The sequence below is a fragment of the Stigmatopora argus genome, chromosome 1 (assembly GCF_051989625.1).
Source record: "Stigmatopora argus isolate UIUO_Sarg chromosome 1, RoL_Sarg_1.0, whole genome shotgun sequence".
NCBI classification, from domain to species: domain Eukaryota; kingdom Metazoa; phylum Chordata; class Actinopteri; order Syngnathiformes; family Syngnathidae; genus Stigmatopora; species Stigmatopora argus.
The window spans coordinates 2,686,086-2,713,622 of NC_135387.1; the positions used below are offsets into that span (position 1 = coordinate 2,686,086).

Here is a 27,537-nt window from a genome sequence, read left to right on the forward strand (position 1 = left end):
GCCTCTGGCTCGAAGTCAGCTGGGGTAGGCTCCAGCACCCCCCGCGACACTAGTGAGAATAAAGCGTTTCAGAAAATGGATGACTGAATGAATGTTGGGGTTTATTAGTTAAAATCTGAAGATATTTACTGTTAGTAAAATGAAATTATAGATCTATGCCAATAAAACTTCTCATCTAAGATCGACACGCTCAACAAGCTTTCAGACTTAATGTTATATAATATGTATTGCATGTACAGGATAATTTTGTGATTATTTGTGTTTTTTTAAGAAGAGGCCACCCAACTCAAAGCACTTTGCAAGGGTAACCTTGTTAAAAGGGGACTTTTATATAAACAGTCTTTTTAAATCTGTGAATGTTGCGTTATATTGGAAACATCTATAGAACATCTATAGATTGTCAGAGACCTTTACATACCTGTTGACAAAGCTTTGATTATATAACCTGACACATGAAGGTCAGAACTAATGGATAAAGAACTGGAGTGTAACCTGGATGACTCATCTGACTCATCAAGGACCTTCCATCTTAGAACAGATTACTGCAGGGAAGAGAAGCTTCATTAGCAGTATTTGTAATGCCTGCCCACATTTTGTGAGGATTTATAGCCAGATTTTAAATGATTCCTATATCCAGGGCCCAAACTCTGCGCTCCTGCGCACTTCTCACAGATTTTATAAGCAGTCTCCAATATGAAAGTCAAATCAGCAATAAACCTAATGAGAACACAGGGGAAGGAGCTAACTGTTCTCTCGGTAATGTGTAGCCGACTGGAGGTACATGAAAATTCTCTCATGATGTGTCTGTGGACCAATTGAGTTTGACAAGTGGACATTTGTAATCCCCTCACGAGAGTCATAACAACCGTTGTCACATCCTGTTGTTCAGATGGGATTCTACCACAAGAGGAAGTCTCAACAATGCAGATGGTATGTGATTTCACGTAATTTCAGTTGAGTATTTTACTGACAAACATTTAAGTATTTTTAGTAAGGTCAAAGGATAATATGTAAAGTAATTCTTGCAGTCTTTGGGGTGTTGCGATTATCTTTCTATAATGGGTCAGCGCTTGAGTGAGCACAGTACTCAAGACAAAGAAATAGATGTGGCAGAGCTGCAGGAATGGTATAAAAAATTTGTGGTGGAATGTCCAAGCGGAACACTGTTTATGCACGAGTTCAAAAGTTTTTTTGGTGTCGCTGATAATAAAGAAGCTTCAGAGTACATTGAAAGCATGTTTCGGGCCTTTGACAAGAATGGAGTAAGTACCAATCTTTTATTAATACACACTTTCAAATGAGAGAACGTTTTGAAAAAAAGAGAAATAAATTAACTATTTTTGTGCACACAGGATAACACCATCGACTTTCTTGAGTACGTTGCAGCTTTGAACTTGGTCCTGAGGGGTAAATTGGAGCATAAATTGAAATGGACGTTCAAAATGTATGATAAAGATGGAAGTGGGTGCATTGATAAAACTGAACTTCTTGAAATTGTAGAGGTAATCTAATTTTAGTCATTAAAAATGTATCTACAATTTGTAGTTTATATGGTGGAAGTATATATCTCAAGATTTCTGCTAACATGTTGCCCTCTTACTCTAAAGTCTATTTATCGACTGAAGAAGGCCTGTCATGGAGAGCTAGATGAAGAGTGCATCCTGCTGACGCCAGACCAAGTAGTGGACCGGATATTTGAGCTGGTTGATGAAAATGGAGACGGTGAGCCTTTGTGGAGTTTTCTGACGATTTAAAGCACCGTGTGAACGATTTTAGACCACTGTTAACCCTAATGGCCTTTCAGGAGTGTTATTGGAAAGAACTCACTGTTCATCATGTCCTGTATGTTCATTGGCCTCTAATATGGTGTTGGCTGCCCAATGGTCCTTTTTGTCAACTCACTAAAGAACAAATTTATAGAGTGCAGTCGCAAATGAGTTAACCCCCCACCCCCCTACTTAGGTGAACTTTCTCTGGACGAGTTCATCGATGGAGCTCGGAGGGACAAGTGGGTGATGAAGATGCTAAAGATGGATGTCAACCCTGGGGAATGGATCAATGAGCGAAGACGCAGTGTGAACTTCTGAAAGAGTGGACTGCTACCCTGTGAAATGAACATGTGAACTCAATCCTGTTTTGTTTGTCTGAGCTCACATTAATGTAAATACTGTAGAACACAACCTAAGGATGAACTGTACAAAGATGATATACAGTGGTACCTCGACATACGAGCACCCCGACATACGAGCAATTCGAGATACGGGTAAAATTTTGAGCAAATAATTATCTCTAGATACGAGACAAATTTCGAGATACGAGAAAGCCAGGTGGCCAAGACATGAGAGGCTGTTTATGATTTTAGCGCACTGTCTTTTTTGCCGCATCTCTTTCGTGTATAACAGATATCTACGAGCACTGGGCTGAGCGTTGCATTTTTTTCAGTGTTTTTTCCCCGCGCGAATGGCAGAGCGATCGCTAATACGAGGAGTATATATTACTTCTCTTTGGCAAGTGGTCGTGCGTTATCCTATTGTGAGGACATTTGTGTGCATCATTTTCGGAATATTTTTAAGGGAATACAAAAGCAAACAACCCTCAATAGGTTGCATCTGAAAGTCAGGGTGGAGGTGGGGCAAATAGAGCCAAGAGAAGAAAGGTATCAAATTTTAATACAAAATTAGAATTAAGTTTAGTGTAAGGTTAGATTAAATTTATTTTTGAGTGTGTCTGCATCGTAATCCAAGTTCATTTAAATTTGTTTATGTTATGAAACGAGCGTGTTGCCGTGCAAAAAGCGCCCCCCCTTTCCGCCCCCCTCTCTGTCCGTCTCTCTCTCCCCCTTCAAAATCTGTATTATTTTAGCACTATTAAACACGTTTTAGTCATATTAAACCACTAGTTGTGTTACTTTGTTAATAGATGGTGATTAGAAGAAATAAAACATTTTTTTCCAATCCAATATCCTGTTTTTGGTGTTTTTTCAGAGGGATGAAACAAATTGATTTGTTTTTAGTTCATTTCAATGGGAAACGTTCGTTCGAGTTACGAGAATATCGACATACGAGCTCAGTCCCGGAACGAATTAAGATCGTATCTCGAGGTACCACTGTAATTATAATGGGTGGAAAAAAACAAGTTATATTTATTTGTTTGAGCAAATTTACTTAATTGTGCAACTGATCAGTTTTACAATTTCAGGCAACATGATCGTTTACTTTTATGCTCTTGTTATGGTTACAATAAATGTGCACAGTGCACAACTACCTAGTCAAGAAAGGAATGTGTAGATGAATTAGGATTCTTTGTTTTAACCGTTATGACCACTCATTTAACTCATTGGCTGCCATTGACGACGCTAAAGGTTCAATCCATGTTTTAGTGAGAAGGGTGAATCGACCTTACTTGTCTAAATTGATGGAAGACCTAGCGCTTTCCATAGCAGTAAAATGTGAACATTCTGGGTTTATTTGAATTGGACGTCTATGGTCAATGGCATGCAATGAGTTTAATACTGTAATTGTGATTTCATCAACTGTTAAAAACGATAAATGAACTTGTGTACATCAGAAAAAATGTAAAGATGACAAAAAATAATGAATATTTAAATTATATATAAATACTAATAATTGCCAATGTTGTTTTTAAATGACCAAATATACTTGGCCTTTAAAAAATAATAATAACTAAATATGAGTGCCAACGTTTATATATATATATATATATATATATATATATATATATATATATATATATATATATATATATATATATCAGTGGCGGGCGCTGCATTTTCTGGTAGCGCCTTCAACGTATCAATCCAACCCTCAAAAACTATTTTATGGCTATAAAACCTCTACTGCAGCTACAGCTGCGACACAAAAAATAATCAATAAATTAATGAACAAAAATGGGGTAAAATCCACTTCCTAGCAGCATTTCATGATTAAATACAAATACTGGAGCTTTTCAGACATTAAAACCAGGCCAGGGGGTGATTTTCCCGGGAAAAGACAGCGATGACCGTCAATGGCGTACGGGCAAACATTGCCCGAAAATGGGGTAAAATCCAGCCGAAAACAGCATTTATTGATTAAATTCAAATACTGGAGGTTTTTAGATATCAGAACCGGGCCCGGAGTACCATTTCCCCGGTAAAAAGACAGCGATGAACGTCGATACGTCCATACGTGAAATGACAAAAAATGCACTAAAATTAGGTAAAATCCACTTCCTAGCATCATTTATTGATTGAATACAAATACTGGAGATATATATATATATATATATATATATATATATATATATATATATACATATACATTGTTGGGGCTACTTGCCAACACTTAAATAAACTCGAACACAAGAGCACACATTGAGACAGAAAGAATGAAATTCAAGGCCGCGTCTGCAGAGGCGGGGGTCAAGCAAGAACTCAGATGCCGGAGAATGTGACTACTCTCCAGGCCTCTCCAAGCTATTTCCCGCCCTAAACCTGCTTCAACGGTGTTTTTAATAGAGATAAGACAAGTCATAAAAATGGGAGGCGTTAATACAAATGAAGGAGGTGGGAGACAAAATGGTGTAGTGCACATTTGAACCAATAGGTGTAGATAAATTCTATTCTAGTGACTTCTAATACATCAGAGTGCAAAAGTGTGCAAGATTAAATATAAGAATACAATTCATATTTCACATTTCCCCCCTGAAGTAACTAAAATAAATTTCTTTAAACATCAATTTGTATCCCTCCTTTTCAGGTTTTAGAATGCAAATATCATCATCAGTTACTATTCATAGGGTATGGAAAATAACAAAGTCACTTGTCAAGGCAGAGGCGAAAACTCAAGTTTACTCAGCGGTACTTGAGAAAAAATTCCTCTACGTCCCTCTTAATGAGCGAACACAATTTTTAAGTCAAGACAAGTACATTTACCCAGAGGACTCAACATTCTGGGATTCGTCACACTTTGGAGGAGTGCAAGAATCTCCAGCATGGTTTGTCATGCTGTGGTACTGTATGTCACTGTAAGCTACCAGCGTGTGCTGGATAGATTTTTGAATCATAGCTTTCATACAAGGGATTACACACATTAAGAAAATACAGAATAGTAGTAAAACCGCAAGAAAGGGAGTTGCAAATTTAATCAGAATATGGAACCATGATCCGGTTGTGAACCACGACCACAGTGATGCACCTACGGCTGAGTGATCCTGGGCCATGGTGTTGGCTAGGGCTTTCATTTCAGCTATGGCACGAGTTATGTTACCTTCGTCACCGGTTTCATCTGGGATGAAGGTGCAACAGTGTTCTCCAACTATGGCACACACACCTCCATCCTTAGCTGTTATCAAATCTAGGACCATTCGGTCTTGCAACTCCATTTCTCTAAGGGCTTTCAATTCATCTGCTATACCTTGTAGGGCCTTGACTGTTTGGTTAATGAACAGTCCCATGCGATAATTCAATGTCTCTACACGGAGCATAAGTTTACCCACTCCAAGCTGGGGAAGTAGTGACAATATGATTTTTTGGGGGGTGGACCATAATTTATGATCATCAGGAACATCACTGCCCCAAATTGAATCATGTGGTTTGAATTGCACTGGTGTTGATCTCTTATTTCTTACTGGTATTTTCACTCCCCTTAAAATGAATGCATCTTGGACCATCTGCACCATTGCACAACGACCTTTCCATGCTGTGGGCAAACCCAAATACACCGTATATCCACACATCCAATACCCATCATCTTGAGGATCAGTGCCCATCACATCGGGGACAGTGTAATAGTCCCTGCAGGTGGCACCCAGGGGTGCTCCTGTGGCATTGAACCTGGCTTTGTTAGTGGTGTCTCGTGTGCACGGAGTAAGTACCTCACTACAGTATTTCATGGGGACTTCTCCTACCGGTCTAGAGTTGCCCCATAATGCCATGTTACTAGCGAAACACACAGCCTTAAAATCGCGTGGGAATGGGACGTTGTTTAACATAGCTAGATTTGTCCAATCATAGTTCAATAACCTTGTGAATTTTCTACCTGTTAAAGGTGGTACAGTGGCATCAATTTTGTGAACTACAGATCTAATTACATTCCACAGGTACCGTGATCTCAGGATGTCGGGATACCATAGAGGTGTGTAGGTGTTATAGGCATAGGGGTCAATCGGCTTGGGATACACTGGTGGGGTACCTGTGGAATAGGGCATACGACTACACACATAACAACTTTCTTTCACACCAGTTAGTTTTTTCTGAAATACCATGAAATTATACCACATATTTTCTTCGTAGTGGTTCTTTGGATTGTTCTTTTCATACCACTTCACTCTCCTCTGTGACAGGATCACAGCATTGTCTCGTTTTTCAACTCGAATCTCTGGGGGCGGGGCATTCAGCCACACCCAGGCTGTCACTGACAGTACAGTCACTGTGATGAGGGTGGCAACAGCTTTCATTTTGGCTTCTGTGTGAGGGTGCAAAGACTATGAGAGGTCAAGGTTAGGTGAGGGGTGCTCGTGGCAGGTGAGCAGACGTCAGATGAGTTTTTCACGAACAAGGGTTTTGGCACCGTCCGACTTCCAGTCTACTCAGAGTCACCGATTTCTCGAACTACTTTGACTTGGGATTGGTGAATCCACGTCGACCTCTCAGCAATCTTTACTGCTGTGGGGGTGGTGAGTTGAACCACGAATGGGCCTTCCCAACGTGGCGAGGACCAGGACTTCCTTTTTATGACTCGAATCAGGATCTGGTCACCAGGCTTCACCACCTCCTGCAAGGGAGACAAAGGGGATAGCGGCAGCTTACATGTATTTTGGACAAGTTTTTCTCTAAACATTTTTACCATCCACTCTGTGAGTGGATCTGCCTCGCCCTTAGTCTCTTGCCATGGTTCACCTTCCCATAGGGGAAGTTGAAATGGTCTTCCATGAACTATCTCAAAAGGTGTTAATCCTGAGCTAGTTGGTACTATTCTCATATATGTTTTGACCAGTGATAGGCATTCTGGCCATGGCTTTTTTGTCTCTTCCATGGTTTTCTTAAGCCTTAGTTTTATTGTACCATTTGTTCTCTCTACCAGTCCCGCACTTTGCGGATGGTACGAGCAGTGGTTTTTTAAACTTATTCCTAGGTGTTTTGCCATGTGTTGTACTATGCTGTTTACAAAATGAGCTCCATTGTCACTCCAGATGATTCTGGGGATCCCATGTTCTGGGATTATGTGTTTACAGATAGCTTTAGCCACCGTCAATGCGTCTGGTGATTTTGAAGGGACTATTTCAGTCCATTTTGAGAATGAGTCAATCAAGACTAAACAGTATTTATATTGGTTGCTTCTGGATAATTCAATGAAATCCATGTGTATAATTTCAAATGGGTAGGTACCTTTTGGGCATTGGCCTCGTTTGGGCCTGAGGTTACCTTGCACATTATGTCTGCAACAAATTAAACAGTTCTTACAAAATTTTTTAAAGTAGGTATTTAGACCTGTTGGCACATAAAACACACGCTGTACCATATTAATCATTCCCCCTGTTGAGACATGAGACTTTCCATGGCTCAATTTTGCTACCATTTGGAATAAATTCTTTGGTAAGCATGGTAGGCCTTTTGTTGTGTATAGGCCGTCTGCAGACTGTTCTGCGCCTTTAAGTATCCATGCATCTTTTTCTTTCTGTGGTGCAATGTTTTGCATATCAATCAATACTGTTTTTGGGATTGACTCATTTTGTTGTTGTTGTTGTTGTGTATACTGTGCAGTAAGTGTTTGTGCTGCTCCTTTAGCTGCTGTATCTGCTCTAGCATTTCCTCTACTAATTCTGTCGCTGCTGTTAGTATGTGCCTTACATTTGCATACAGCTATGTGGCTTGGAAGTAGTACTGCATTAAGTAATTGTTTCAGCAGTTTGGCATGTTCTACTGATTTGCCTGTGGATGTTTTCATCCCTCTTCTATTCCATTGTGCGGCAAATACATGTAGAGTGGAGTGTGCATATTGGCTGTCTGTATAAATGGTGACCTTCTTACCTTTAAACAATTTGCATGCCTTTGTCAATGCTATAATTTCTGCAGCTTGAGCTGATAGATTAGATGGCAATTTTTCTGCACATAAGACTTTGTTGTCTGTGACGACTGCGAATCCTACTTGATTTCTTCCTTGTTCTGATTTGGATGCTGATCCATCTACGTATACATAAGTGCTGTCTGGAATAGGAGTATCTTTGAGATCTGGTCTTGGTTTACAGCTTTCGCTGGTTCTTTCATCACATTGGTGTGGATCTCCGTCTTCTTCAGTTGGTATTAACGTTGCTGGGTTCAAGGTATTGCATCGCTTAATGGTGAGATGGGGTTGCGATAACAATGTGGCTGTTATGGCCAGGTGTCTTGCTGGTGACAGGAATGACATTTTGGGTTGTGTTATCAGTAGATCCACTTCATGGGGGACTTGGAGTGTGAGTGGATGGAACAGTACAAGTTCAGCTGTCATCTGGACGGCCAATGCTGCTGCGCACACTGCTCGTACACACGGAGGTAGAGCAGCTGCAACTGGGTCCAGTCGTTTTGAGTAGAACGCTACTGGTTTCATCTTTGTTCCATGTGGTTGTAGTAACACTGATGTCATGAATGTTCCTTTGCAAGTCACTGTTTGGGTGAATGTTTTTTCATAGTCAGGAAGCGCTAGGACTCCTGATTCCAGGATTTGTTGCTTCACTTCCATGAATGTTCGGTTTCCTTCTTCAGTCCATGTTACTGGGTCTCTCATTGTCATCTCAGTAGCATAGATCATGTCTAGCAGTGGTTGAGTTAGTTCTGCATAGTTTGGAATCCAACTCCTGCAGTAGTTAGTTAGGCCTAAGAAGGCCATCATTTGTTTTTTCGTCTGTGGTGTCGGACATTGCTGGATGGCTTCTCGTCTTCCATCCGTTAGTTCCCTTCCTTTCTGTGAGACTCGGTGTCCCAGGAAGGTGACTGACTCCTGACAGTACTGCAGTTTCTTCAGCGACGCTTTGTTCCCAGTTTGCTCCAGATGTTTGAATAATCTGATCGCTTCTTCTTTGTTTTCTTCTTCTGTGGGACTGGCTATCAGTATGTCGTCTACATATACTAAGATCTGTGTGGTGTCTTTATGTTCATGCTGATTTATACATGCTGCGATCTCTTGTGAGAATATTGTGGGGCTGTCACAGAACCCCTGTGGCAGCCTTGTGTATGTGTATTTGGTTCCTTCGAACGTGAAACCAAACCAGTCTTGGGCTGTTTTGTGTAATGGAACAGAGAAAAATGCATTGCTTAGATCAATTACTGTAAAGAATTTCTGATGTGGTTTTAACTCGTTCAACAGTTTATGTGGGTCTGGTACACAGGGTGCTCTGGATCTCACTGCTTCGTTGACCCGTCTTAGGTCCTGGACCAATCTCCACGTTCCTGTCTCTGTTTTCTTCACGGGAAAGATAGGCGTGTTACATTCGCTTGATGGACTTTCAATTAGAATGCCTGCTTCGAGCATTTCTTTAATTACTGGTCGGATGCCATCTATAGCATCTGGTTTAAGGGCGTATTGTTTGGCTCGTGGTCGAAATGATGTCTTGGGCTCAATTCTTACTTCCTTTGCTGTGGTCATTTTTCCTACGTCTGCTTTTGATTTGGACCACAGTGAACTCGGTACTGTAGGGAAGTCTTCAGCTTGTAGCAGTATGTAGTCTTGTCATGCAGTCAAATGCGTTTTCGGACTTGCTTGAGTCATCCACTTCAGCTTATGTCTTGTCACTGTTCCATATGGGGTGTTTGTCAGTACGCTGACTGTGGGAGTCTGATGTGACCACGACTCCTCGCTTCTGGTCTCCAAGAATTGCACCATGTGTCCTAGGTCTTTCCAGGACCTGTGGGGTTTTCTCTTTATGGACACATGGGGTGTTATCCCAAACTGTAGCAGTTTTTCCGCTTGAGGCGGCAAGTCCACTGAGGTGGCCGCATCCCCCTCTGTCGTGGAGTACAAGTACTGCAGTCGAACTAGTTGGGGTCCCAGTCGCTCAAACTGTTTAACAAATTCCGGTCTGGCTTTCCCAAACTTCATGGTGATGTGTAGTGGCCAGTGGGTTTGTGTTTGGCCATTTACATTTTCGACTTTGGATTTTAAATGCCGGATTACAGATGAGGGCCCTTGTGTTGCTAAATCTAGGGAGTAGAACGTATAAGGTTCCTCTTGATCTTCGACTACTTGGATTTCCGCTTCTTCCCACCTGTGTACTGGTTTCATACCATCATCCGTGGGGATAAGGCTGATTCCCAGTTTACGGAGTAGATCTCTTCCCAGGAGGTTCACAGGACAGTTCTTACTTAGGACGAACTTTGCTTCATGATCTCGTCCATTTTCATCTGTTATTTTTGTTTTCTTCGACTTCTTCAACAGCTCCATGTGTCCTCCTGCTCCTATCACAGTGATCCATTCCTTTCCTGGTACCAATCCTGGCACTTTGTCTTTGATGACTGATTTATCTGCTCCAGTGTCGCATAAGAATCTTACTGGTGTTTGACTTTGTCCCACCAGCAAGGTGTAGTATGGTTTGCTGTCTCTGTCCCAGAGGGTGGACATGATTTCGGTTAAGTCTAACACTTCTACTGGCGAGCAGGGGGTTTCTTCGTCCTCCCCATCGCTTTCTTCAGTTTCCTCTTCCGTGTTAGGCTTCCATTTCTCTTTCCTCTGGCGTCATTCTTGATATTGATTTTCAGGGTTGAACGGTGGGGGTCTCTGGTTCCACGTTGGTGGATTTTTGCAGTCTCGAGCAAAGTGTCCTCTCTGTCCACAATTGTAACACTTGTCATCTGGGTTTGCTTTTCTTGGTGGGCCGTGTCTTCCTCGGCCTCTTCCTCGGCCTCTTCCTCTTCCACGTCCTCGTTGGTAGAATATTTCTGATGACTCTTGGCTCACCAATGAGGCCATGGCTTGGGTAAGAGTATTAACTCCGGAGCTTACTTGTTTTTGGCGGTGTCTCTCCTCGGCATGAATCGCCCACTCCATTAGTTGATTCATTGGCATGGTTCGGTATGTGACACAGTACTTCTGCACAAACCCTTTGATTTGGGGCTGGAGCCCTTCCAGGAACCCTTGTCTCAATTGGGCTTGGTACGCTCCTTGCTCATTTTGGTCTTCTGTTATCCCACTGTGGATTTTGAACACTTCTTCAAATCTTGCTCTAAATTTATGAATTCCTTCTCCTTGTTCCTGTGTTGTGGCTCTGATTTTGTCATAACATGGTGTAGGGCGCCACGTGTCTCGAACTCGGGTCAGGACTCTTTCCACTAGCTGCGTTAGGTATTCTGAATCATGGGGGTGGATTTTTCCTTGGTTGTTTCTCTCGTCGAAGTTTCCTCTTACTCTGGCCCAGTTGTGTCCCAGACTCAAGGTGAATGCCTTTCTTGTCTCAGCTCCATTCAGGTGGAAACTTTGTCTCAGCTGTTCAAAATTATTGGTCCATTCAATTGGGTTCTTTATTGGGTCTCCCAGTCCTTTGCATGCTTCGGTGCATTCGGACTCGGTCCATGGACGGTGGACGAGAATGGTTTGATCGCGATCTCCGTTCACTTGAAAGTGTGGATTTGCAACTTCAACCATGGGGTACATTTGGCTTGGTGGTGCCCATGGCTGTGGGTCAGCGTGAGGTCCTTCAAATGCTATCAAGGAAGGATAGAGTTGTTGCCCCCCCCTTTTTTCTTTTTGTGCTCTCGTCTGCATTTTGATGACTCCTGCTGGTCCTGCAGGGGCATCTGTGGGCTCTGGCTCACCCCTCCTTACTTCATCGTGTGGTATGCAAGAGACATTTTGTAACTTGAGATGTTGTTCTTGTGTGTGCATTGGAGGTCCCCCTCCCGCATTGTGCTCTTGGCTTGTAGTGAAAGGAGCCTGGTACGGTCTGTCGCCGGAGCGGGGGGCTGAGGAGGGGGCCAGTGTTTCTTCATGAGGTCTAATATCAATCAAAGCTGTCATACTTGTTTTTTGTTCAGCTTGTTTAATTTTCTTAATAATCTTTTTCTTATGTCTTAATTGGGCCTGGACGATCCAAACCTGAATATCTTCAAGCTCTCTACATATCTTCTCCTTTTTTCCACTTTCAACAGCTTTCTCCACTTGCAATTTCCGCTTTATGGCCTGTAATGGCTCTTCCAAAAGTCTCCCATCCCACTCTTTATTCTTCCTCCATTTTTCCATATAAGTGCAATTATCAGGAAAATGTTTAAGCATAAACTTCATGTCGGTTGGAACTTCTTTGCTGCTTTTCAATCCCATTTTGGAGACTTTTCTTTTGTTTGAAGATTTTTTTATTTTTCTTAAAAATAATTATATTTGCAAATTCTGCTATTCCCGTAACGCATTTATGACTTTTTATTTACTGCGGTGTTTACTCACCTTCTTTAGGGACGTCCCGTTTAATTTACTATCTTATTTATCCACCTAAGTAGTCGTTTAGACTCTTGTTTTGCGCGGCAAAGTTGTGATTTACGAGCGTGTCACTAGTGCTCTGGTTTGAATTTCTCCTTATGAAGATTACTTGCAAGTTTTATAGTTATTATTCTATATATTTTTTCTTTATATTGAGCTCTTTCATTCTCTTGGCACAGTATAACAATATTTTTCTTCTATATTTTTAACACAACCCTCGAAGTCCCTTGGCGGGGGGGCCCCTACCTTCCCCTTTGTCTGCTGATTAGGCAGAGAGGCCGACACACAGCCTTTTATCGTGCTGTATACTATTAAACATAATTCCGACAAACAGAAAAATGTCTTTCCGACACACAGAAAGAAGAATCTCCGACACACAGAGAAGAGTATACGCAACTTTTCTTTTTTTTTGGGTTGGATTCTACAAATTAATTTTAAAAGTGCCTTACCGCTCAGGTGCGCTCTGCGTCCGGTGGGATGGATTCGCTTCCTTCTTCTGGACAGCGGAGAATCGATCACCCTTCTCCTCAATGGGGAAACAGCTGACGTCAGATTTTTGGATTGATTTTTCGCGATCCAAAATCAAGATGCGAATCTTCCCGGGTTTCGGCACCAGAATGTTGGGGCTACTTGCCAACACTTAAATAAACTCGAACACAAGAGCACACATTGAGACAGAAAGAATGAAATTCAAGGCCGCGTCTGCAGAGGCGGGGGTCAAGCAAGAACTCAGATGCCGGAGAATGTGACTACTCTCCAGGCCTCTCCAAGCTATTTCCCGCCCTAAACCTGCTTCAACGGTGTTTTTAATAGAGATAAGACAAGTCATAAAAATGGGAGGCGTTAATACAAATGAAGGAGGTGGGAGACAAAATGGTGTAGTGCACATTTGAACCAATAGGTGTAGATAAATTCTATTCTAGTGACTTCTAATACATCAGAGTGCAAAAGTGTGCAAGATTAAATATAAGAATACAATTCATATTTCACATACATACATACAGACACTCCTCAACTTACGAACGCAATTGGTTCCGAGCGATTGTTCATAAGTTGAATTTGTTTGTAAGTTGATTTAGTGCTATATTTTGTATTATAATTTATGTTTAAGGCCTATATAAGTATATTGAAGGTTTATATAAGTGCATTTGTATGTTTAAGGCTTGTATAAGTAACACGCATTGGTTTGTACTGAAAAAAAAAACATTTAATAAAATGGAGAGAATATGTACAGTACTGTAGAGAGAGAGATAGATTTATGTATTAGAAACTGGCCAAAAGAAGCGACCTAATGACGATTGCACAGTTTTCTTCTTTTTTTCATCATAAATGATGCAGTAGCACTGTATGGCATCATTCAATTGATTTGCAAACTTTGTGCAACGTTCAATATTTGGGTCCTGCTGCTCGATCTTTCTGTTTATAAATGGTACTGAATGTGCAACGCTCACCACTTTCTGACGCGCATCAAGCTTCGTTATTATTGCCACTCGTTTCAAATGAAATGGCTTGCCTCTTCCTTGCAACTCCCTCAATAGAAGCCTTTAGCTTTTTACCAACCATATTCAATATTGGATGCATGAGATATTTAATGATACAAATGAAAAAGGTTCTTTGCACACTGGAGATACATTCACGCACTTCCGCATTGCAACGAAGAAGGTAGATGCTGGGTGAGCTGAGCTCTCACAGCGCCAGGCGTCGGTATTAGCGGCGGAAAGAAGTACTACTCCGAAAAAGACGCGACATACAAAATTTTCAATATTGGATGCATGAGATATTTAATGATACAAATGAAAAAGGTTCTTTGCACACTGGAGATACATTCACGCACTTCCGCATTGCAACGAAGAAGGTAGATGCTGGGTGAGCTGAGCTCTCACAGCGCCAGGCGTCGGTATTAGCGGCGGAAAGAAGTACTACTCCGAAAAAGACGCGACATACAAAATTGGACTTGCGAACATTTTTGGACTTAAACGCAATTTGCAGACATGTTCGTATGTACCGTTGTTCGTAAGTAGGGGAGCGTCTGTATATATATACATATATATATATACATATATATATATATATATATATATATATATATATATATATATATATATATATATATATATATATATATATATACATACATATATACATATATATATATATATATATATATATATATACACATATATATATATATATATATATATATATATATATATATATATATATATATATATATATACTTATGAAGAATCACTAAAAAGCAGATCTGCCAAGAATCCAGAAGCTGCTGGAACACAGGTGTCAAGTGTCCACAGTCAAGCGTGTTTTGCATCTCCATGGACTGAGAGGCTGCCGTGCAAGAAGGAAGCCCTTGCTCCAAAAGCGGCACCTTAAGGCTCGACTGAAGTTTGCTGTTTATCACATGGACAAAGATAAGACCTTCTGGAGGAAAGTTCTGTGGTCAGATGAAACAAAAATCGAGCTGTTTGGCCACAATGCCCAGCAATATGTTTGGAGGAGAAAAGGTGAGGCCTTTAACCCCAAGTACACCATGCCTACCGTCAAGCACGGTGGTGGTAGTATTATGCTTTGGGGCTGTTTTCTGCCAATGGAACTGGTGCTTTACAGAGAGTAAATGGGATAATGGAGAAGGAGGATTACCTTCAAATTTTTCAAGATAGCCTAAAGTCATCAGCCCGAAGATTGGGTCTTGGGCGCAGTTGGGTGTTCCAACAGGACAATGACACCAAACACACATCAAAAGTGGTAATGGAATGGCTAAATCAGGCTAGAATTAAGGTTTTCGAATGGCCTTCCCAAAGTCCTGACTTAAACCCCATTGAGAACTTGTGGACAATGCTGAAGAAACAAGTCCATGTCAGAAAGCCATCAAATTTAACTGAACTGCACCAATTCTGTCAAGAGGAGTGGTCAAAGATTCAACCAGAAGCTTGTGGATGGCTACCAAAAGCTCCTAATTGAAGTGAAAATGGCCAAGGGACATGTTACCAAATAGCGCTGCTGTATGTATATTTTTGACCCGCAGATTTGATCTTTTTTTTTTGTTCACTGAAGAATATGACATATTTTACTCCTTCATTTTATTGTAGCTGTTTCATTTTGATATAGTACCACAGTAGGATTAAAACCATTGTTCTCAACTCAATTACAATGAACAAAAGGTCTTTTGATATTAAAGTCATAAAAGAACCAAACTTCATGAATGTTTTTGTGACAAAGAAGTATCTGTTCCAATCACTCTATCAGAGAAAAATCAGAGTTGTAGAAATAACTGAAAACTCAAAAGAGCCATGACATTATGTTTGTGAAATATGAACTGTATTCTTATATTTAATCTTGCACTCTTATGAATTTAGTTACTAGAATAGAATTTTTACTGACACCTACAGGTCAAGGCCTGTCATCACTTTGTATATAACCCACCCCTTTTGTGTGCCCGCCTAAAGTTTGTCTCCGCCTAAACTTCTATTAAATACCATCCTCGACCGAGTGAACGGCGTATCTGGATGGGGGACCTCGAAGTGGACGCTTGGCTCTGTCCGTCCGCTGACCCCTTCTTAGGAAGGGTGGGGGCTAGCCAAGGGGGCTAGCCAAGAACAAAGGAAGCGGACCGAGCAGCGACCATTTTGAGAGCGGTCGAGCGGCCTCCCTTTTCCAGATAACCTCCATTCGGCCGGGAGTTAAAAACTACCACGTGTTTTGCTGCTTCCTCTGTATGAAGATTATTGTCGAGGCAATCCAGCTTTGACAATGTTCTTCACAAGTGTATGTAAACTTATGACCACAACTGTACATGTATCTATATGTCAGTGGCGGTCTGTGAATTTTCTAGTGACACCTTTAGCTATCAGAATCAATCCAATCCTCAAAAACTATTTTATGGCTATAAAACCTCTACTGCAGCTACAGCTGCGACACATAAAAAATCATCAATAATAACCTCATACAGTTGAAATATTATTTAGGAATAGAGCCATATTTTACTCACCAAAAATCCTTTTTACCTGTACACAATATCCATTCTCCTTTCTTTCCTCCTTCTTTTCATTCACTATCGAAGCTAATGCTGAAAGTCGAGCCTGTCCTGTCATATTTCTGGCATACGTTTTTATTCGATTTAGTGCTGAAAATGTTCGTTCTCGGTTGTGACAGGCTTGCTTGCTTTGGAGTTGTCCGACCTTTCTTAATGATGTCCAGCTTTTTTTTCTTGAAAAGTCTGTCTTGAAAATGGCTTTGACAGAATATCTGCAAACAAATCCATTTCTTCTCTTCCTTCAGCCATTGCGGGTTGACAAAACCGCTATTAAATCAACACAACAATATATTTGCTTGTGCAGCTCGCTCCAGATACAGTTTGGTAGCTCTGGCTAGTCCAATCTATCACTAGCCAATCATAGTTGGTGAAAGCGATGACGTATCCCTACGCCTGTGAGAAGGCAATGACGTATCCCAGTGGCGGGCCGTCAGGGCCTTCAAGGCCTTCTCTGCTGGCCTAAGAAATATCTGAATCATATATTATATTTTGTCCATCAATACTTATTAAATAATTCCAAATTATAGCCATAAAATAGTTTTTGAGGGTTGGATTGATGAATTGAAGGCGCTACGAGAAAATTCACGGACCGCCACTGTTTACAGTAGTACCACAAACATGAAAAGTGCAACATCGACAAAGTACGCATCTAGCATTTTTAATTCAATTTTTCTAGGAATTTAACCAGTGAAATTGCATAATTTTGAGCGAATAGTCAGGGAGGTCGACTACTAAGATTGACCCACTGGCTGGAAATGATGAAAAGATCTTTATTTACAGTATCACAAAAATGCTATAATAAAACAGACGCCTGCCATTCAGGGGATTCACATTGTACTTGTGAATCATTCATATTTCCTTTTAAATTGTATTGTATTTTTTTAATCAGTGAAAAGTATAGGGTCACATGTTTTCAAGTTTCAAGTGTTCCAGTAAAAAAAATCCGAGTCATAAATAAATTGTGCACGGCGCTGCGCCGTGCACATAATAAATGTAACACAAAGGGCGGAAGTGTCTGTTTTTTTCCCTTCAAATTAAAGCAGCCAGAAAACTGAAAATAAAATAGCAACTATGTAGTTAGTATACTAGTAAAACTTTTATTTTGGAAATAATATGTTTTTACTCAGCTCGATTCAAATTAACATCTACTATTCCGTCGCGGCTTTCGGGAACCCCTAAGTGTATCTCTATCAAAAGGGTGATACATTTACGTTATCATTCCCGCGAGAGAAAACGATATAAAACGAGACTTTGCAACGAAGCGACTTCGTCAACACCAGTCTATGGTCAATACGTTGTCTGTTAAATGCATAATTTTAGTGTGTCAAGTGGACAAATTGCTACTTTTTTTGCGAAATCCCTGTGAACTTTCACTAGCCTTAAGGACGACACTGCTGTGAATACAACTCAAATCAGTCATATCCACGTGCTGCATTCAGGTGCTTCAAATTCATAGGACGAGAATTCCTCTCAACCAGGGATGACTGACAAAACGCAGGTAAATGTTAACTTTTATTATTTTTAAAGCAGCATAATAGGTGAACTTTATTTATTAAAAAACAATTCCAACCGAAATGTCGCCTCCTCCTGGTTAGATGCCAAATGACAACTGGAGACTAAATTACACCACAGGAGATCTGTTCTCGTGTCCCGTAGACGAGACCCTGGCTCACTGCATCAGTGAGGACTGCCGCATGGGGGCAGGCATTGCGGTGATGTTTAAGCAGAGATTCGGAGGGGTCGAGGAGCTCAAGGCTCAGAGTGAGTCAACCCTGCATACAACATATTTTCACTCTTGAGAAGGATTTGTGAGGTATTTTTCTCAGTTTTTTTTCTTTTCTCTAAAATTGTCTAGACAATCTTGTGGGACAGTGTGCTGTGCTGAAGCGAGGAAAACGTTTTGTGTACTATTTGGTAATTGAAATAGTTTAACAAAGATTTGTTTTTTTTTCTAGTCTTGCACCGATACCATTTTTTTTGCACTCAATGCTACTTCCCAATGGCCAATGAACTGATATCATGCGTTTTGACAAAAGATATACAAAATATTTTTCCCTTTTCATACTAAACGACTCCCTACTCAAATGTTAAATCATTGGTTTCATGGCTTGATCAGACACTGTTAAAAACATTTGTGAAACATTCATTCATTTATTTTCTGAACCGCTTATCCAAGGTGTCGTGGGCAGGGGTCGTCAATAAATAATTGGTAGAAAATTATTGCAGTGTATTGCCATAAATATATTTTCAATTGGGCTTTCACGTTGTAAATTTATTTATGTTTATGCAAAAATAATTATCAATTATTGGTCGCCAAACAATAATTATTCCAATAATTTTCCTCGGCAATTTTCCGTAGCGTGCGAGAAATGGATGCACGCAAAAAGCACGCCTGCACACACATTGCTTGCATTTCTCCATGCATTCAAGGTCAAATTCTGTGTGTGCTGTGTACAGTGCATGCATGTGTGCACACGCCAGAATTGCAAGTTTATGTGAATCCACGTGATCACAATGCGGCTAATTATTGGTCAGGACACTTGGGGCTAGTTGATTGGCTCATGCATTTCCCCACGTTGACCGCATGCTTTGAGCTGCGCACCACTAATTGCGAACGTTATTCCGTACTCAACATTGACTCAACATGTCCAAGAAGAACGAAGCGCTGGTGAGACTCCATTTTGGGATCGCAAGTTCGTCTCTCGTATCATATCATCCAATGCTCCTTTGGAAGGTTCCCCATAGTTTTCTATTTTTGCATATAAATATACAATTGCGAACCCAAAAAAACAAAATTTTCTTCTTGATTTCTGATGGGAACTTCGGGGCTGTAGTCTCAGGGGTCATCCAAATTTAATTTTTGTTTTTTAAAATTTGTAGACAGTGTGCACGCTCGATGTCAGAACTCAATTATAAAGGTAGCATGTGTGATAAATTTCCTTGAAACTTAGCGAGTTACCCACTTATTTTCTTTTGTAAATTTGCAAAATATTAAACACTGGATTTAGAAATATATTGCAATAATTTTCAATGATTGTTTTCTATCACAACAATTTAAATACCGTATTTTCACACCTACAGGGCGCACTTAAAAGTCTAAAATTTTCTCTAAAATGGTCGATGCGCCCAATCGATCGGTGCACCTTCTCTGTGCACTAAATTACATTTTTGTATGGCCCTGACCACTTGAGGGCTTATTTCTTGCTGGCACGCTACTTATTGCTATTAACCCAGCGGACTTCCACCCTAAAAATAGCCTCCCCGCGCATTCCAAGCATTACAGTAAATCCATTCAAAACATCCCAGGGAAGTGGCAAGGCATTTGACTTCCGTGTGCTCCCAGCCCTTTTAACCCTCAAAAACACTCCCAATACTCCAAGAAACAGCATATTAGAGCTATATAGAGGAAATGCCTGACGTGAATGACAACACAATGTGGGTGTGAACACAATTTAACAGCTTTGCTAACGGATTGCTAGCGGATTGCTAACGGATTGCTAACGGATGGCCAACATTGTAGTTCGGGCAGGCAGCGTCGCACGAGTTACGAAATGATTTGGAATGAATTGTCGATGCCGATATAACAGCGAGGAGAAACAAAGGCTTGGGACTGATTCATGTCGCGAGTTACAATGGATTGTGGATGACTGGGCTCAAGTGTTGGCCAGCACTGTTCGAGCTTTCGCCAAAGCTGGAATCAAGTTCCCGGAATACACAACTATGACTGACAGTGGAGCCTAGCATGTTGAACGCCGAACTCTTTATATCAGAGTGTACCTTTTACCTCAAAGCATTATCAAACTTAGTTTTGCTCATGCTGTCTTTAAAAAAAACACGATAGGGGCTAGAATAACATATGCTAGCGGTTAGCATAATATACGCTAGCAGCTAGCATAACATGGGTATGCTAGTGGCTAGCATAACATACGCTAGCCTAGTGTCATGCTAGCACCCGTTCTGAAGAAGCGCCCAATGTATTGACAAAAAACAGAAAATATACCCGAAAATGAGACTGCGCCCCATCAAACGGTGCGTTTATAGGTGTGACAATACGGTATAATATATTTTCTGCGGCCTAAATTAAAATATATTTATTTTGCAAGACGAATATATTTCTGAACCAAAAAATTATATTTTCCAGGCCCTGGTCGTGGGGGGTGCTGGAGCCTATCCCAGCCAACTATGGGCACCAGGTGGGGGACACCCTGAATTAGTGGCAACACAAGCACGGGGAGACTATCCAAGCTCCACAAACTGTAAGGCCAACACGCTAACTACTTTGTGAAATAAACACAAAAGACTAATACAGCGGTACCTCTATTTACGAAATTAATTGGTTCCAGACATTTTATGTATTTTGTCTGTATGCAAAAAGAGGAAAAATATAAGAAAATTATTTATCAAGCTGTTGAAATGAGTGAGAAATGCAAAGACATTTTCCCATGTTGTGAAATCGTGAATGGCAGCTCAGTAAACAAAGTGTAACATTGCCAAAGAAATCGCCAGCTTTATCAGGTTTTTACTCATTTATTTTTGGAACTCAAAAAACACAATACAGTTACTGTCCGCTATAGGCGACGCCACAACACCGAACCAAACAAAATCGATAGCTTTACATCGAGCTTTTCCTCATGTCTCACTGTCATGTAAATAAAACCTCAACATTAGAACCCGATTCGTGGCAATACGTACACAAGGACGTAAACACACAACTTAACAACTTCATATTATGTAAGGCACACTGAGAAAAAACTAAAAAAACAACGAGAGTCAAAGGCACACGGATCAGGAACTCACCGTTGGCCGGAGCTAATCAGCCACCGGGGAAAGAAAAGTTCGCCGAAAAGGGAATTTTGGTTGGACAGTCGTGCTCATACACAAGCAATGGCTGGTAACATGACCAGGGCGGCGCTGTCATCCACCTGGACATTTTTGGATGGTACTGGCACCGTTCCCTCTTGTCGGACCGGGTAATACTCGTACTTGAGATACTGGTATCGGTATTGGTGCAACACTAGTTCAGAATGGTTCAATTAATTATTTCCTCAATTTTTAGATCACTAAGAAGAAGGCGAGCCAAAAGCCAACCTATGACAACTTGAGACAGAGCTTGGAGGACATGAGGGCACACTGTTTTAAAAATGGAGTTATTCGGATTTCAATGCCTCGGTTGGAACCCTACTACAATACATTACATTCAAACTTTGTATTTTTATTTTCTATTTTCATTTCACAGAGTACGAACTAAAATGTGTTGAATGACAGTAGAATATAAGAAAAAATTATAGTGTCATTGTCTCTCCCTCACAGTATAGGCTGTGGCCTGGATCGACTGAAGTGGGAAAGAGTTTCAGAGATACTGGAAGAGGTCTTTGCGGCCACAGATATCTCCATCACAATCTATAGCCTCCCTGTGAAAACTGAGACGCTTGAAAACACATCCAGATGATTTTAGGAAATGTTTTTTCACTTGGGTTTGCTTATCTACCATATTTGAAGCTTTTAATAAACAAATATTTTTTTGGGCTTAGAATGTTAAAACGAAGGATAAATGAACTGAAAAGTATGAGGCAACAAAAAAAGTTGGGCAATTCCAAAATTGTGGGTTTTGGAGCTCTATCACTATCAATAGGATCAGTGAGAGAGTTGTATCACGTTTTCCAATATTTGGTTGGGACGGAGAATGATTTTTTTTAAAGTAAAATGTTTGCTAAAGCTTTTGTATTGGATTATAATAGTAATTTGTACATTTATGTCTGGGGGAGCTTCATCATTTAGTTTTTGACTTGCTTACTCCCAGCCAATGTTCCCTCTAATTTTTTGTTTGTCTGGGCAGAAAGACAACCTCCCTGAGCACACTGAGTACCATCATTGCTTGCTATGGCCACACACACCTGCCATAAGCAGGTGCATGTCTACTACACATAAATGATTTAGTAATAATAAAATGTAATGATTAATATCTCTGAATGGGCGGCTCGGCGGATGAGTGGTTCGCGCGTCGGCCTCACAGCTCTGGGGTCCTGGGTTCAAATCCAGGTCAGTCCACCTGTGTTGAATTTGCATATTCTCTCTGGGCCTGTGTGGGTTTTCTCTGAGTACTCCGTTTTCCTCCCACATCCCAAAAAGATGCATTGTAGGCTGATTGGACACTAAAGTTGCTCCTAGGTGAGGGTCCGAGTGTGCACGGCTGTCAGTCTCCTTGTGCCCTGCGATCGGCTGGCCACCGATACAGGGTGTCCCCCGCCCCTGGCCCAAAGTCAGCAGGGATAGGCTCCAGCACCCCCCGCGAGTGATAAAGTGAATAAAGCGGTCCAGAAAATGAATGAAAAAATATCTATGAATAAAACATCTTCATAAATTCCATTAGAATATGCAAAAATCTGACTTAAATTTTACCTTATTTTTCACATCTGTCCTCCTCACTTCTCATTCTCGTTCAAATGACTTTTCTGCTAAACGTGTCACTTGAGATGGTCAGGTTTCCATTTATATGCAATATTTTTCCATGATTTTGGAACATATTTATATTCATGTTAATGAACATATACAGACGCTCCCCTACTAACGAACGAGTTACGTTCCGAGCGATCGTTCGTAGGGTGAATTCGTTCGTAAGATAAAATTGAGTTTAACTTACTTTTGGAAGATGTACTCGATGCCTAAGGAGATGATGGAGGAGGAGGAGGAAGAGGAGGATTTTATATCATGAGAGGGTCTTTGTCATCGCTGGAATGGGCTTCAATAGTTACTTCCTCCTCCGTAACTTCAATGTAGGAAGAAGTTGAGGGTCGAGGAGAAGAAGATGAGGGTTGATGAGTATCTTCCTTGGAGGATTTACTAGAAACTGGCCGAAAGAAGCAATCTAGACGATTGCACAGTTTTCTTCTTTTTTTCCCATCATAAATGATGAGGTAACACTGTATGGCAGGGGTCACCAAACTACGGCCCGCGGGCCGGATACGGCCCGCCGGCACATTTGGACCGGCCCTCTGAACAATACCAGAGACGCTATCGGATTTTTTTTTTTTTTTTTTTGATTATTATTATTATTTTTTTTTTTTGGGATGCGGCCCGCTGGCACATTTGGACCGGCCCTCTGAACAATACCAGAGACGCTATCGGATTTTTTTTCCTATTTGGCCTTGAAGACTGGGACATTTTAATCTTGTGTTTGGTTCATTGCACCCCTGCTGAGCCCACAAATCATCCCAGTGAAGTGGGGCTTTGCATTGCTTCTTTGGTGACACGCGCGGGGAGAGTGTTTCCCTTTGATGCATGCGGGCACGTCCACCGTTGCATGCACGAGCAGTGTTACCGAGACATCTGGACGATCGCAGGTGAGGGCGGAGCCCTGGGACCATCGCGGACTATTCAAGCATATTAAAACTGCAACCTGTTTGAGAACGGAATAATGGCGAAAAAGTTAGGTGAGAGAAAAATTGATTCAGAATGCAGGATATTTAACCTGGAGTGGACAAACGATTATTTTTTTGTTCAATGCAAAGAAAAGGCTGTTTGTCTCATTTGTCAAGAGAGGGTGGCGGTATTCAAAGAATACAATCTTTGCCGACACTATGAATCCCGTCACAAAGACAAGTACGATAGATTGCAAGGCCAAATACGAGCAGACAAACTCTCAAAGCGAAAAAGTGGACTACTATCTCAGCAGAACCAGGCATCCATTCGGGCCAGCTTTTGGGTTGCTAAATTGATAGCAAGCAGCGGTAAGCCTTTCACTGACGGAGAGTTTGTTAAGAAATGTATGGATACTGTCGCGGAGGAGGTGTGTCCCGAGAAGAAAGATGCATTTAATGCCGTAAGTCTGTCGGTGAGTACAATGACCAGACGCGTTGAAGAAATCGGGAGTAATGTATATGCCCAGCTGCAGCAGAAGACGAAATAATTTGACTTTTTTTCATTAGCACTGGATGAAAGCACGGACGTGCAAGACACAGCGCAACTGCTCATTTTTATTCGTGGAGTTAGCGCAAACTTTGAGATTTGCGAGGATCTGGCAGCCCTCCAAAGTCTCAAAGGGACTACAACGGGAGAGGATATTTTTGACAAAGTGTGCCAAACCATGGAGAAGTTGGGCCTGGACCGGTCAAAGCTAGCTAGCATCACGACTGACGGGGCTCCTAGCATGGTGGCCGAAACTCGCGGTCTAATAATGGGACGCATGAACCGGGAGTTGGAAAAAAGGGGTCTCACCGCCCCGCTACGAGTCCACTGCCAAATTCACCACCAAGCACTGTGCTGCAAAATGTTGACGTGGGATTCTGTAATGACGGTTGTGGTGTCGTGCATAAACTTCAGAGCAAAGGGAGAAGATTGTGCATGGCACAACAGAAAGTTAATGTTCCATGGCTTTTTCTGTTACAAACTGACACCGGCACCCCATCAGAGAAGGGAAAAGTTATGTGGCCCTCACAAGAAAAAGTTTGGGGACCCCTGCTGTATGGCATCATTCAATTGATTTGCAACCTTTGTGCAACGTTCAATATTTGGGTCTTGCTGCTCGAAGAGTGCGATGGCTTTATTTAGTTTCGTCTCGAATTTCTTCATGGGGACAGCCGTTTCTTCCTCCTCTCAGAGGAAGGTGGATGCTGGGTGAGCTCTCACAGCGCCAAGCGTCGGTATTAGCGGCGGAAAGAAGCACTAGTCGGAAAAAGGCGCGCAATACAAAATCTAACTTACGAACTTACAGCATCTCTTTCTGAACATTTTTCGACATATGCCAAATGCGCAGACATGTTCGTATTTACCGTTGTTCGCAACTCGAATGTTCGTAAGTAGGGGAGCATTTGTATATGTAAGATTGTAGCCGAGGGCTAATTTCCATTTACTGTAGTCCATTGTGTAGGTTGAAGACAAACGAGCACACACTAGACACACAGACACGCACGCACACAACCACACACACAGTAGATTTAGACAGTTCTCACCCGATTTCACCGCTTGATAGAAGGGTGGTAAAACACGAAAAACATAAGAGTGGACAGAGCTGCTGCCGCGTAAACGGCGCCATCATGGGGAAAGGGGTTAAAAAAAATAAAGTTTGGATTTTATTTACTGCGCGCCATATGATTGTTGCTGCACGAAGAATACAAGAGTAATTCGCAATTGCGCACGCGCGCAGTTTAGAGGGAACATTGCTCTCAGCCCAAATATCAGGTTTCTCTTTATTTGCACATGGATTTAGCAGGCAGTCTCCATTGTTCAATGAACAAACATTGCATCCACATCTGTGTGTGGCCATCATTTAACTGTGGATGGTTGTGGTATGATCCATTATTGATCTGCCTAAGCATTGTACTTTAATGCTGCTGGGACACAATGGTGGTAGTAGATTGGAATGAAGAAAAGGGGGTTGGGTACTTGATGAAAGCTTAAAACCAGGAATATTCAAATTATTTCACAAAAGGCCTCAGAGGGCACAGGTTTTTATTCCAATTGATCTGGTAAAGACCGTTTAACCAATGAGGTTTGTTCTGAATCCAGCAGCCACTGGTAGCAATCAACTCATGACACTTTTAAGACACCAGATTTGTGAAAATGTATCCTCTTCAACGGTTGGGATGAAAACCTGCACCCACTACAGCCATTGAGGACCAGTTTGACCACCTATGCTTAAACCTTTCTACAGGGCACTCAAATTACCTCCATTTATGGCACCAGACTTCCAATCTATTTGGACTGGGAGCAGGTGGCAATAGCAAACTGTGTTTAGCATGTCCGCTTTGTAGTTCCATGTTAAATCCCTGATGGTTTCCGACCTTCCCGTGTGGAGTTTGAATGTCCTGGATTATGTTCGGGTACCCCGCTTTCCTCCCACATCCCAAAAATGTGCATGCTGTGGTGGTTGAACAGACTAAATTGTATGAGTGTGAGCATGAATTGTTTGTCGTCTCCCCGTGCCCGACAATTGATGGTAATGTTTTCCCGTCTACTGCTTGAAGTTGGCTGGGATAGGCTCCAGCACCACCTGTTCCTCCTTGTGAGAATAAGCGGCACAGAAAATGAATGAAAAACAAAAATGGGATTTTTTAAAATAGCCTTTTTAAGGAAACTCATTTAAGTCATCAAATGATTGATACAAACCCTTACAGTCAAAAATGGTTTGGACGTCTTGCTGTCAATGGCAGGGAATGAGTTAAAAACTGAACAAATAATTATTGGGGCACTGGTTTCTGTTTTTAATCATCTTAATATTATTACCTAGTCAACTCATCTAGAGGTTCACTCACCTGACGTGGGTGCGGGCAGGCGCGGACTCCATTCCCGCTGGTGGCGGTATGATTGTGAGTGTGTATGGTTGTTTGTCTCTCTGTGTGCCCTAAGGCTGACTGGCGACCAGTCCAGGGTGTACTAGTCTGCCTTTCGCCAGTCTCCAGCAACCCTTGCGAGGATGCGTGGTATGGAAAATGAATGAATGAATAATATTACCTGCTCTATTTTTCATTCATCTTCACAAGGGGTGCTGTAGCCTAACCCAGCCAACTAGGCAGGGAACACCCCGAATTGGTTACCAGCCAACCACAGGGCACAACCAAATGGACAACCACACACGCTCACCGAGTGGGAATTGAACCCTTACTGCCTGCACCGAAGTCAGGCGGAAGTACCACCGCTCAATCAGGCCGTGCTTTATTTTATTTGTTTAATATATATTTAGGAAGGCCCGGTGTTGCGAGTGGTTAACGCATCAGCCTACAGTTCTGAGATCGAGGGTTCTATTCCGGGTAAGGCCTTTCCTGTGTGGAGTTTGCATGTACTCCGTGGGCTTGCATTTCTCTGGGTACTCTGGTTTCCTCCCACATCCCCAAAAATATGGTAGACTTGGTGAACACCCTAAATTGCCCCTAGGAATGAGTGAGGGTGATTAGTTGTCTGTCTCTTTGTGCCCTGCGATTGGCTGGCCACCAATTCAGGGTGTCCCCGCCTGGTGCCTGAAGTCAGCTGGGATAGGCTCCAGCACCCCCCCCCCCCCCCCCCACGAATCCTTGTGAGGATGTGGTTCGGAAAGTGAAAGAATGAATATCT

At 41.7% G+C, this 27,537-nt stretch overlaps 2 protein-coding genes and 1 long non-coding RNA gene across 3 annotated transcripts; 2 read left to right on the forward strand and 1 right to left on the reverse strand.

Moving 5' to 3' along the window:
- Nucleotides 1-327: 327 nt before the first annotated feature.
- On the forward strand, nt 328-2,959 carry guca1b (guanylate cyclase activator 1B). The gene is made up of 4 exons (XM_077600386.1): nt 328-1,262; nt 1,353-1,502; nt 1,608-1,722; nt 1,963-2,959. The coding sequence occupies exons 1-4, from the start codon at nt 1,059-1,061 to the stop codon at nt 2,085-2,087; spliced, it is 594 nt and encodes a 197-aa protein (XP_077456512.1). The 5' UTR covers nt 328-1,058; the 3' UTR covers nt 2,088-2,959.
- Nucleotides 2,960-4,387: 1,428 nt separating this feature from the next.
- LOC144089180 (uncharacterized) lies at nt 4,388-14,097 on the reverse strand. The gene is made up of 2 exons (XR_013305042.1): nt 13,892-14,097; nt 4,388-12,963 (listed from the first exon to the last, which is right to left on the reverse strand). It is a non-coding gene; the product is annotated as an uncharacterized LOC144089180 (long non-coding RNA).
- Nucleotides 14,098-17,640: 3,543 nt separating this feature from the next.
- On the forward strand, nt 17,641-24,954 carry oard1 (O-acyl-ADP-ribose deacylase 1). Its single transcript, XM_077599077.1, has 5 exons — nt 17,641-17,989; nt 18,087-18,252; nt 18,347-18,405; nt 21,548-21,660; nt 21,802-24,954. The coding sequence occupies exons 1-5, from the start codon at nt 17,972-17,974 to the stop codon at nt 21,938-21,940; spliced, it is 495 nt and encodes a 164-aa protein (XP_077455203.1). The 5' UTR covers nt 17,641-17,971; the 3' UTR covers nt 21,941-24,954.
- The last annotated feature ends 2,583 nt before the right edge of the window (nt 24,955-27,537 follow it).